The 12,860-nt window shown below is 38.2% G+C and overlaps 1 protein-coding gene across 1 annotated transcript in view; it reads right to left on the reverse strand.

Annotated features, from left to right (window-relative positions):
- Positions 1-12,860, reverse strand: part of CFTR (CF transmembrane conductance regulator) — an 87,092-nt gene that overhangs the window by 36,557 nt on the left and 37,675 nt on the right. The window contains exons 14-16 of the mRNA XM_057390465.1: positions 5,020-5,114; positions 2,376-2,462; positions 773-1,502 (exon numbers count right to left, since the gene is read on the reverse strand). Coding sequence (XP_057246448.1) covers positions 773-1,502; positions 2,376-2,462; positions 5,020-5,114 — 912 coding nt within the window. The remainder of the gene's footprint in view (positions 1-772; positions 1,503-2,375; positions 2,463-5,019; positions 5,115-12,860) is intronic.

A 12,860-nucleotide genomic window follows, 5' to 3' on the forward strand; every position in this document is an offset into this window, starting at 1 on the left:
TAAACAATCTGAGGGGTTTTTTTCTGCTGAGCTCAAAAGAAAAAATGGGCAGTGCTTCAGCAAATTATGAATTTAAATTTTTCTTGGAAATCTGTTTCCACCTAGGAAACTCCTCCAGAAAATTTTCCTATATTGACAAAATCAGCTGTCACTTTTGAAAATGCAAGTAGTCCATCATGACCACTTGAAAGTATTAGGAAAAAAAACATTTGGTCCAGTTCTTGATATAAAATGCAACCTTCTGTTTTTTTCAGCACATCCATAAAACCAGAGTAAAATCAAGCTTACTCCTTCATTCATTTTCTGCATCAGACACAAGAACTAAGCCGTCTGAAAAATTTATCAAATTTGATCAAATTTCAATCTTAAAAACAGTGCTATTATTTCAAATGCATTTTTTTTTCCATGAACCTTAACATTTCAAAGGCGAATTTTACATAAATGTTTTACAATAATGTTTTTCCAAGTTATGGTTTCAAATTTTATTTTAGCATAAGCAATCTGAAAGGTAAAGTGCAGGAGATGGAAATTTTGTATTCAAGTTTCCTATAGATAGCTCTCTAAAATGAACAAAAAGCAAGGCTAAATAAATTTTTGAGGATTTCAATGATTTCAAGTTGAGTTTAAAATTTTTATAGGTATTAAAAAAACATATTCCAGAGAGAAATACTGGATTAGGAAGGAAATAGTCAAGTAGAAAAATAGATGAAGAGTATGTTGCACTAAACCATCACCATAACCAAACCCAAGGCRAGTGTAAATCAACACCCACCTTCAAATCCTCTTCACTGATCTCATCAGTTATGTCCAAGACACTGTCTCGAGACACACGCCTGGTGTAGATATCGATCTCAGAAGACAGGTTTGTCTGAGGCACCACAGACATTTTCCGAAACGTCGTACTTCCCTTTTTGGAAAAGTTTGGTCCGTAGTTGACAGAGTTGCTGGTCATGAGGTTCAGCACCGACTGCCTCCTGCGCCCTGGCAGCAGATGGTCAGTGTTCAGCATTCCAGTCCTCAGCACAGCCACGTCCCCCTGCTCCAAGTCTGGCACCAGCGAGAGCCTCCTTTCTGTGTCACTGTGGCCATCGTCGATCCCAYTGACCTGCATCCCATTCTTCTGCACTACTGAGAACTTCCTACTTGCACTAATGGGATTAATAATTATGGAGTTCTTCCTTTTGTCATTAAAATCTGACTTTTGTTTGAAAGATTGCTTATTTATTTCATTTCGTGGTCCCATGCCTTCTCCTTCAATGGAAAATCGCCGGAGAGTCTCAGTGAGGATTGAATTTCTTCTCTCTGCACTGAACTGATCAAAAGAATCAAATCCCATCAACTCTGAGCTGAAGTCTGGCCGCTGACCCTGAAGTTCAGAAAATGTTCCATAGAAATAGCAGCTCCCTTCATGTAAAATTAGTATTTTGTCAGCAATCTTTAAGTGTTCCAGTTTTGAAGTAACCAAGATCCTAGTTTTATTTGCCATCAGCTTGCACACACAGCTGTAAAAGATGAAAGTGTGAACATTTAGACTTTTTTGTTCTCATGGTTAAATGATGCTTTTATCCCTTTCAGTTTGCTTTTACCTGCCCAGTATGAGCAGTCTTGGGTGCTCCCTCAAACCACAAAGGAGATGGTAAAGCTGAGATGTGTAAAGGGTGAGTACTTTATCACAGCAACCAAAGAAGGGGTGAAATTTAATCATTTTCTGGTCAATCCAGAAAGCACAGTTCATCATGAAGTATTTATTTTCATCTTGGGATTACCCAAMTCTGTTGCTACCAAACTTAAAAGTATTGTTTCAGTTTCAAAACTTCAATTTCAAAACTTCAAATGTACAGTGGCTGAAAAGGTCATGGATGTGTGTGTCCTTACTATTTCCATAAAGGAAAAGCCTTTTTTCATAAAGGAAAAGTCTCTGACTTGGGCAAACCTGCTCCAGCAGGCAGTTTCAGGTGATTCCATGTTCAGTGATTAGAAAAACAGGACAAAATATAGCTTTTTTTGTAAAAAATTATACTTTAAAAGCAGGTAATTGTTTTAAAGTGAAAGCTTTTTTGGTACAAAGATGTGTCAGATATAAAGTCATGAGACTGGGAGYAGGAGACAACAGCAGGCTCAATATGTTGAGATGGAGGAGGGAGCAGTAATGCTTTTACCTGGCCCAGGCTTGTTCCCTGCACAGTGCGCTGTCCTACCACCAACACACAATACTCACAATATACAAAATACTGTGAGAACCCCTAAAAATAAACATCCCCAAAAGGTATAATTTTGAACACTTCAGTAGTTTTGTCCTGTAATTAAAAACAGTTCATTTTATTTTGTGCTGCTTGGTGAGATTCTTAAATACAATCTTACRAAACATACAATACCTTTCAAATATCTCTTTTTCTGTAAAAATGTCTAAATGTCCAAAAGGAGAATCCAGGAGATACAAATCAGCATCTTTGTACACTGCTCTGAACAGAGAAAATGGAAATGACATTAACTTTCATTTCACATCTCTTATAAATTTATATAAACATATAAATATAATTAAAGAAGAATACTTCAAATCTTGTAATGAACAGACTTTCCACAGCATCAATTTGGAGCTGGAGTTTAACACAAAAATGTGTTTAGTTATAAGACATTTTTTCAATAAAGTCTTTCCTTGCTGCAGACCATATTACAAACTCAATTAATTTCYATTAATTTCTGTGCAATGAAACAAAACATGTCTTTTCCACAGGTTGCCCTAAAGATCTGTTTATGGGCTGAATCTGGCAGTCCCCATCAATGTGCAATCAATGGGAATTTAGTATCTGTAATATCTATAGATGCTTGAGAGAATATTGCATATATGCAAACATGTGAAAATACTTAGGTCTCAGCACTTAGTTTTGGAAGTACTTTTTCAAAAATGGTGAGCAAAAAGAAGTGTACCAGTGGGGCATGGTCTTGCAAACACTATTTGAAATGGGACTGTACAATACTTTCAGTTGAAGACATCAAAAAGGATCTTAARCTATGTGTACTTTGACATTGCTCACTGAGACCTAAACCTCTGGTTAAGAAATTTAAAAAAAAAAAAAAAATTGAATAGAACTTCAAAAAGACCCCCTGCCTTCCTCTGTGAGACYGAAAATCATTATGTGATATCAATCAGATTATAATTACTAAGGAAATCTGGTTAGCKGCATTTCTGTATTTAATATGTTAATCAGTGTGAAAATATTTAACCACCAAGAGAAGAAGCCTTCAATAACAGCATATTATGTTAATAAACTAAGCAACTTTATTGAAAAATCCTCTGACACTCTGGATTTCACTGACCATACATTGTGATGTAGTGGCTTCACAGCAACAAAAACTCATACTGCTCTGGGTGCTGTTATCAGCAAGAAGTTTGCAGGGTTTAATTGCTATAATTTGTGTGTTGGACTTAGTAGCTACAAAATGACTGGCTTTAAGGTACCAGGCCAATGATCTGGCTCAAATCCAGGACGTGCACTGTTTTTTTCCCTTTGGTCCCTCCTTTGCCCCAATTGCAGCTGCAGGCACTACAGTGCTCTGTAGGAAAGATGGACTCACACAATCTCTGCCTGCTCCTCATGTCAGCTGGTTGATGTCACCCCATGATGGATTCTCATTTCACTTGACCTTGCACAATCTRCACCAGATACATTTATGCAGCCAGTCCAAGCAAGTAATGTCCAGTTTATCATCGAGGTACAACTCAGGGTCATCCTAAATTTATTCCTCTAACTTTTCAGAGCTTCATCTGCAGCCCACACCTCAATACCTGCACACCTTGCAGCATGCTGAGCTTGGACTAAAGCCTGAACAAAATGTAACAGTCACTGCCTTTATGGTATTTAATTGTTTTGAAAATTACAATTGTACAGCTGATAATAAATACTTAAGTTCTGTGAACCTCCAGAAAATGAGCTGTGACCATCTGAAAAGTGACAGACATTATAATCCATAGCATCTAGGAAATAGTCCATGTAAGTTGAATTTTAAATGAAAATCTGAGTGGGTTTTGTTGTTTTGGGCTTACATGCTTTGAAAGCTTGGCCTGCTCCTCCCCTCCTCTCTCCTCTTACTGCATAAACCAGAACCATCCATACGCCTCTTCAGTCTCACAAACCCACACTGCAAGATTCTCTATTTTAATGATCCCATCTTTTGGCCTCACACTGACATGCACATCTTTCATGGGACGCCAGTGCGGATCACTATAATGTGATTCTATTTCTACCCAGCGTTTCTGAGCATGGGAACCAACACAATTTGCACTTGGCACAGAAATAAATGGGGCCATTTACACATCAGAGCTGTCATTACCGGATTTCTGACAATAGTTAAGTGATTCTGCTGAAACACACAGCTAATTTATAAGACAAACACCTGTGTTATTGTTCTGCAGACCTTCAGAATTACTTGCTAACAAGGAAGGTCAAACAGACAATGCAGTTATTCATAGGCACTAACTAGCCACTGCTTTCCACTTTCTCTTGTAATGACAGAGAGAAACCCTGAAGTGTTAGCAAAATGTTTTGGATCTTAGCTTTTCTTTTTCTTTTTTTTTCTTTTTTCTTTTTTTTTTTTTTTTACTTGCAGGCAGGGAGTATATAGTTGATCAATATATAAACCTCTTTGAAGAAAGGTCATAGCAGGGAAAGATCCTGGAATATTTATTTCTACCTTTCTATGGGTTTCTTCAGTACATAGAAAACTACACTTACAGGTCTGAATTTCCAAAAGCATCTTGCAACAGGGAAGGAAAGACTGATTTTATGCTAAGCCATAGCATTTGTCTGACAACAAACTTTTAAAATCCAGTAAGTTAATATACAAGTCTATCATTAACAAAATTGCATAGCAAAACTCAGATTTCTGAGAGTAAAATCAAGTTCCTGATATACCTGGGGGATATTTATTTAGGGCTTAGTCCACATATATTTAAATGCTTAGTCATAATACATTCCATATACATGAAATAGTACACTATTTGAAAAGCAAAACACTCACCTTGCCAGTGAGATTCGTGCTCGTTGGCCTCCACTCAGGATGATTCCACCTTCACCCAGCAGCGTATAATCTTTGTCTGGGAACTTGGAAATGTCCTGTTAATTTTTTCAAGAATCAGTATTTTCCAAGAATTAGCCAAGAAACAAGACTGGATGTAGTGTACATCCATAAGCATAGAGTACAATGGTGTACAGACAGGTTGGACAGCAATTATGAAAAAGAAATGTCCCATAGAATTATATTTATTTCATTTGTTTGTGTTATCAGAAAGGGTGATAGGATTCCATTGCAGAAAGCAATCACTAACTGCAAGATCTTAAGAACAAATATTTGTCTGAATAGTTAATCTCCATAAAAGCAAGGAATGTACCTTCATACAATGTCAATGTAAGACATTAACTGCTCAAGTTTTCAGTCAGCGAAAGATAAATGCACTTGCTGCTGAAGCTAGGGACAGCAAGAAGCAAACTCTGTTTTTGAGCTCCTCAAAACCCAGAAATTTATACTTCAGGCAGATTCATTAAAAAAGGTTTGGCTAAATTCCTAGCCAGGAATGCTCAAGGTCTGCAAAAGGTTTGGGAACCAATTTCCACTGCTTGCACTATAAGTTACTTAAACTCATGACTGTGTTAGAAACGAATCTTTAGCCAGCGATTAAAGTACAAAATACCATTTCACTACCATAGGAGACAGAGAAAGCAGAAAAGGACACCSTCATGTCCCATTGACAGGGGTATACAGAAATTTTCTTGAGAGGAGCATTTACCACTGAAATTGATGATCAGTGCAAGCCACAGAAATTCATGGAAGTGGAGACAAGGAGGAAGGCTTGTGTGCCTGAAGGCTGTCTAGTTTTTCTACTTTTAGAGTTGCTCTAATAAAAAATAATAATTCCGCCTTCAAGCTTTACCTGACCTAGATCAGTAAGCCAATCCAGTGACACCACTGTCACTGTGGCGGATACAGTTCCAGGGGACTTTTCCCAGAAACACAGGCTGGATCAGCTCCCTGAGCCTCACAGCATCTAGGCTTCCAGGGGATACAACTTCAGGGCACTGTGCCATGCAGCAGGAACCCCTGACTACCCCAGAAGCTCCCGGTGCCTGTGCTCACTGCTCAGCAGCACCAAACTCCCTGTGCASACCTTCCCGTTCCCAAGGCAGGGATCCCCATGCCAAGGAAGCTGACCAAGGCACCTGGTATCAGACAAAATCAGCTCCAGTGTTCTCATGCATTGCACATCTTTTCAGTGCAGCTTCTGGGGGAGAAAGGTGGCATGCATTCTCCCTCAGAAACTGAGCTTCTGAGAGCAATCTTCAGGCAGTGCTTGGGAAGGGGTACCCTGTTTAGGGGTCTCCCCGGCAGCCAAGAGGCAGGCAGGAACTCAGCTGTCTGCATGCCCTCTGCAGCACCCCCAGAAATCCTGTGGCTTCTGCACTGGAATACACATGAACACTTTCAGGGCAATWCCACCTTGGATTGAGGTAAACTGAGCTGCTGTCTGTAAGTTCATATTTCATACGAAGTCAGATACAATCCAATTTTGATGACCCCTGCTGTGATTTTGATGGCTGATCATTCTCTGTTGGGCAGAGTATTGGCATTCCAGGCCTCTGAGGTTTTGCAGGATAAATAGATAAATAAATAAATAATCTGTCCAGAGAAATGTTTCCTTCTTCCTCCCCTGCAAATTGCCCTGACCTCAGGAACAGAGTGAACAATGCTGTTCAGACCTGGAACAGTGACAGAAGAAGGGTCCAGCCACTTAAGAATTAGAAATTGACTGCCTGGTCTGTCAGGAAATGGGAGATTCTCACAACCCTTTAATTTGATAATAGCATTTACTTCCTGACTTAGAGGATTCTGACCTTAAAATCAAGATGCTCTTATGTATGGAAAATCTATTGCAGGTGATTTTTAGATTATTATCACATTAACTAGTTATTTGCCTCTTGTAAAAGGAGTCACACAAGCAAATCCCTGGTACTAACACAACAGCTCAAGTATTCGCAGAAATAGTAATGTGAAAAACATTGCCAGCAACAGTTTTAAAGAAATGTTCTCTGAATGTGACAAAATCACCTTCCTATAGATCATGAAGTATTTAGAGAGAGGGTATGAAATTCTGGCATATAATATTTTCTGGCATTTATTTGAGACAGTCTAGACAGATCACTTGGGGTCTCATTATGCACATAGGAGTCATGTTATTCGTGTGTAACTTTGGCATTTACCCAGTGTCTCTGCCTTAACTTTGGGGTTTGCATGGTGAAGTATCCAGATCCCTGACCTGATTTCAGCTCTTCCCCATTTCTGCCAGTACTGCAGCATTTAATGGTGCCAGTGCCCTTGCTGTTTCCTGATTCTACTTCTTCCAAAAAAAAAAACCCAGGTGAAGAACTGGGTCCAGCATGTCTTCTCCTGCAAATAGGGTAAAATCCTAGCCCTACTGAAATTCATTCTAGGGTTCCCATTGTTTTAAATGGTAGTGGGATTTCATCAGATATATTTCTTTGCAGGTGTGTCAACATGGAATTTTAATCAGACTTYTAATGAGTTCCCCTTCTGCTCTCCTCTACCCTTCACCTCAGGATAAAACATGGCATGGAGCAGACAAAGAACTTTGCAGGCTGTAATTATAATAATTAAAAAATATTTAGTAATTTCTTTCAAAGGCGTAAACAGAGTAATGAAGTCCAATAGACACACAATGCTATTTGTTGGAACACTCATGATCTATTGTAAAAAAGTACATAGGGCTGGTCCAAATACATCCTTGCTGTCATTTAATGCAGGAAGTGAAATCAAGCCAGGAACAAACCTAATGTGATGATGCTGAACGGCACAAGACCCAGCATATTAGTGAAGTATGAAGCAGCCACTGGATTTTCTTCAACATATCTATTTCTAAATGCTTAAATTGAGAAGCCYGATGTAACTATTCATTCTGAAAGCCCCTACAGTTCCCACAGACATTAATCACTTTTGTGGATGYTTCTAGTATCAGGAGCTAAGAAATGTAAAGTTGCACACTCAAGGAGAAGACACCATTTTTATTAACTATGCATTTATTAACTATTGCATTTTTTGCAGTGTAAACACCACATTCATCTACCTCAGCAGTAAAGGGATGGCCCTCATAGTACCTTTGGGCTTGGTATGGAAGAATACAGCCAGGAGAGCTTCAGGGTGAACAGGAAATATGGTCTTGTTATTAAAATAGGAAACCTGAGAATGGACTTCACACTCCAGGTCTTTTCTGTGAAGATTAATTGTTATCAGAATAATTTGATAAATCATTAACAACAATGAAGATAATAAAGCATGACAGAAAATAGCCTCTAAGAACCAAGAGATGCTTAATATATCCAAGGCTACTCAAAATACTCAAGAAGGTCTAATGATAGAACCTAAGTATTTTACTTATTTGACCTCTCTTTCTTCCTTAAATTTGTCCTTAATTATGTGGGTTTTGATCATCTCTCTTCTGCCTTCCCTCATAAAAAAGAAAACAGTCATGAACCTGATGGAACAGAGCAGCAGTCTTGACTCTCTGCATTTCATCTTCACTCTGTTTCACTTCTCTATTGCACTTTTTTTTCTTACAGTCACAGTTTCTTTACCATCTGTCTCCTTCCTTTTCTTCATTGCCATTAACATTCCCTATGTTTATTTTCAGAGCTCCAAAAAGATTCCCCTACTCTCATTGCTACCAAAGTATCCCCCTTTTCACCATCATCACCTTTTCTCTGTGTATTAGCTGCCTCTGAATACACTTTGCCATTCCTTTTTTGTAGCACTATTTGCTATATATTTGAAAAAAAATACTTAAGTCTTTATTGTATAAAAAGCTGAATACAAGTTAAGCAGAAAAGGCACCAGGGGTTTCAAGCAGGAATTGCAATACCATTCCACTCTCTTTCATTATTTTTCTCTTTAATTATAAAAGAAAAATCAACTGCTACCTACTTTCTCACTAATATGATTATTTCTGTACTTCCAAGCAATCATATTCAATTGTAATATGCCAATGARGTAGAAATGGAACTGAAACCGACCCTGGTTTTGCATTCATACTAAAACTCTTTAGGTAACCAATATGAAATGTCTTTCTGCAGAAAGTATAGMTTTTTATTTGTCCTGATTTTCAGAAAACAATTTAAATAAATAAGACAAGATACAAATGAAACTGAAAAACTTGAGTTTTTAAAGTTTTGCAATTAAGGCTTGTGTTTCACTCATACCTACTACAGAACACTTCTATGAATTTTTAAAACATGAATAATTTTCAATAATTTCTTGTATCTTGGCTTTTGGGTAACAAGTCTGAACATACTTGAATCCTCATTTTCCTGGAAATGAAACCAGAAAAATAGTTTTCTTTAAAGTACTTCAAATCAGATTTCTAAAAAAATTTAATTTGTTTAGGTAACTCTCTACTCTCTCCCTGTGATTCTTAAAGCAAAGGCTTTTGTTAGACTTTAGCCGAACCATTTATGAAGGATTCATGATCCAAAAGCAAAAGCTTTGTTTTTGCAACAGTTTGTGACCTTGAACAGAATGTCAGGCTCGCCCAAAACTCACACAAATGCTGGCAAAACTTGCTTTGTCTATGGTGAAATATTTCCATGGATTTTTGAAACATGAAGTAGTCAGCACACTGTATGTGGGTAGGTTAAACGTGGGGCAAGAGAATTAAATATGCTTCCAGGAAAGACAGTAGGACAACATCCAAGGTAATCAGTCCAGAGTCCTCTACCTAAGACAGGGAAAGGGGTGGGGAGAGTCGTCTTGACTGAAATAGGTTTCCAATTAAAGTATATCAACAGAGAATATTGCAGGGGGTGTCTGTTACACGTATTTGGGAGGTGTTCCGCTGCTATAAAGAAACTGAGCTAACCTCTTAACTTCCAGTTCACCCAGAAACCTCACTGTGTCTGCAGCTTCACAGCTGACCTGCCAATGACTTTGGGCCATGGACAAGAATTTCAGTCAGAGGAGTCTGTGTATGCCAATGGATCACACCAGTCTGGGGTGGAAAAAGTACAAAGGTAGCCAGCTTTTGGGTCCATGTGTCTACAGAGATGTGATGGGGGTACTGGGAGGTTTGACACAGTACTAATAACAACAAAGTTGGGGGCTCAACCCCCCTATGGGCTTAAGAGTTGGGCTCGATRTTCCTTGTGGGTCCCTTGCAGCTCAGAACATTCTGTGCATCTGTGACATCATGTGGGCTTTCTGCCTGAAAGAGGCACTTATCCTCTTTTAGCTGTTTATATTAGGGTGTGATAAACTTCACCTTAACATACCAGTGGTTTTTCCCAGCTTTGGAGACAGGTAAAGTCACTTAACCTCTCACGTAATTCACACTGTAGAAGTGTACCTGATTAGATAACGAAGCTACCATTTAATACCTTCTTGTAGAGAATTACATACCACAACGCACTCTGTTCCACAGGTGAACCCTTTACTGTTCCTCTCTTTCACACACTTTGTAATCTGCCCATTTTCCTTGTGAAAACAAGGCTCGAAATCAGGGCACAAAGTATTTCACTCACTGACATAATAACCTCTCAACTCGTACTGATTAAGTCATCTGACAAAAGAAACCACAACAAACCCRAAACAACCAAACAAAACCAACCCAAACTCAGGACAGATAAAAGGAGCTGGGGCAGTACAGTGGGATGCAAGGATGTGTTCCTTGGCACCGCAGTGAACTTCTCATCCAGGGGTGGATACCATCCTTTGCAAGAAGACACTGAACACACAGGAATACAAACCTGGTCTTGGCATATTGACTGGCTTTTTCCATAGGTAATCTCTCCATAGTCTAGTAATTAGATGAAAATTAATCTCCTGCAGTCCCTGTAAAATCAGCTCAAAACCCCACAGAATCTGGCCACACATTTCTTTACTACTATTATATAATTTGATTTCACATGGAAACACTTCCTCTATTTGCATGCCATGTTAAACATTACACTCATAAGCAGCTGGTGGCTCTCAAATCAGAACATGTGTTTACTTAGAGAGTGGTAATCTCTCAAAGGTAGTTTGCCATTATGGGTTTATGGCCTCTTAGGTAACTATTGAAGGATCAAATGAGTTAACGAGGTGGAAAAATATATGTCTCACACAACAAAAAGATAAAACTGGAAGTCATGGAAGTTTGGCTTCGAAACTCATGAACTACTGGACCCCCTCAAATGTGATATGATGCTCGTTTATTTTTAAACGTGAATAACTATAACAAGCCTGCTTCTGTAGTCTTGACTGGAGGAATGTCTCCTCTTAGGATGTGTTTGTTCAATGTTAACAGCATTTAAACATGAAGATTCCTGTTTCAACTGTCAGAAAAAATTACCTTTTTAACTTATCAAGCACTAAAATCAAACAAAAATCCCATACCTTGCATAGAGCAGGCTAATACTACTGATTTTTCAACCTAAATATCTGAAAATCAAGTCACATTCCTTTCCCATTTTTCATTACATGAATAACAAGGATTTTGCAAATCCAATGACCCCCTACAAATGATATCTGATAAATTTCCTTTTATATTCATGTTATCCCTGTCATTACATTAATATGACCTCCTGTTAATACAATACTTTGGGGAGACAAATTTAGTGGCAAGTTCCCACAGACACACAAACTCAGGAAGTYCACAGCTCCCAGTGGCTTTTACTGTATACTTGGTGTTTACCTGGAAGTGCTAGGCAAAAGTTCACACTCTCTTGCTACAATTTCTATTATGAATGGGATGAAAGGTACTCAATAAAAAGGGTAAACCACTTTGTCAAAAGTGCTGCTGAGGCAGCACCAATTCATCTTATCTTACTTTTTGAGTACCTTTAAACTTGCCTGTGGGGACTGCCTTTAGAAAATGCACTCAGAATCCATTTCAATTACATTTTGTATTCTCTCTATTATAGCATGCCAGCATAAAACTTCAAATGTAATAGATTTGAGAGAATAGCCTCAAACTCAAAAGTACTCTCATTAAAACAATTCATTTCAAAATAGCTTCTAAATAAAGGACAAATTATAAGGACTACTGATCTGTKCTGGAATGATTTGATCTAGGAGGCAAAAGCCTTCACTTTCTTGTTTGTTTACTGGGACTTTAATTTTAGAAGGCATATTAAATTAGGCACTCATCCTGCTTTCTTGATTGCTAAAATAATCACTGTTTCTCAAGAAAAGGAAAAAAGATCAAGAAAGCAAAGCAGGAGGAACAGGTAGCCCTTCTCCTATACATCCTGAAAACTTTTTACTGTGATGTTTCACAGAAGGTGTCATGTAATTTAAATATATTGGCATTCTCCTGAGTTCAGCATCACATAAAAATATGGACAATGTCTACACACRACTTACATCTCATTGCAGTCATATTCAGTGTGTGCCAGGCTTTCACAAAGAATTTTTGCCAGTAAGGCTGTTTCTTTTGGACATCAAGAACACGAATGTAGCTCTTAGTTACAGTCCCTTTTTCTCAGCTCCAAAGCAGTCTTTTGTGTACTTTCACCTTTTACTGCTCTTCTCTTCACCTCTTCCTATTTACAAACTGCAGTAATTAGAACAATATTGTAAACAATGATGTTAAGTCCTCTGATGCTCTAGTTACTCTCAAAGGAAAAACATAATCAGGAAATGTAATTTTAACCAAGTTCAGAATCATTTTACACATATAAAACAGGCTACACTACCATAAACTATAAACATTCAAACTGAAGTTCAAATAGTACCCTAGGCATACTTTCACTGATGCACAGAGACGCAGTTGAGAACAATTCTCATGATTTTCAGTATTATGTATCTGTACAGTGACATCCTGA

Source organism: Malurus melanocephalus, unplaced genomic scaffold (genome assembly GCF_030028575.1).
Source record: "Malurus melanocephalus ecotype Western Australia unplaced genomic scaffold, MMel_1.1 scaffold_27, whole genome shotgun sequence".
NCBI lineage: Eukaryota > Metazoa > Chordata > Aves > Passeriformes > Maluridae > Malurus > Malurus melanocephalus.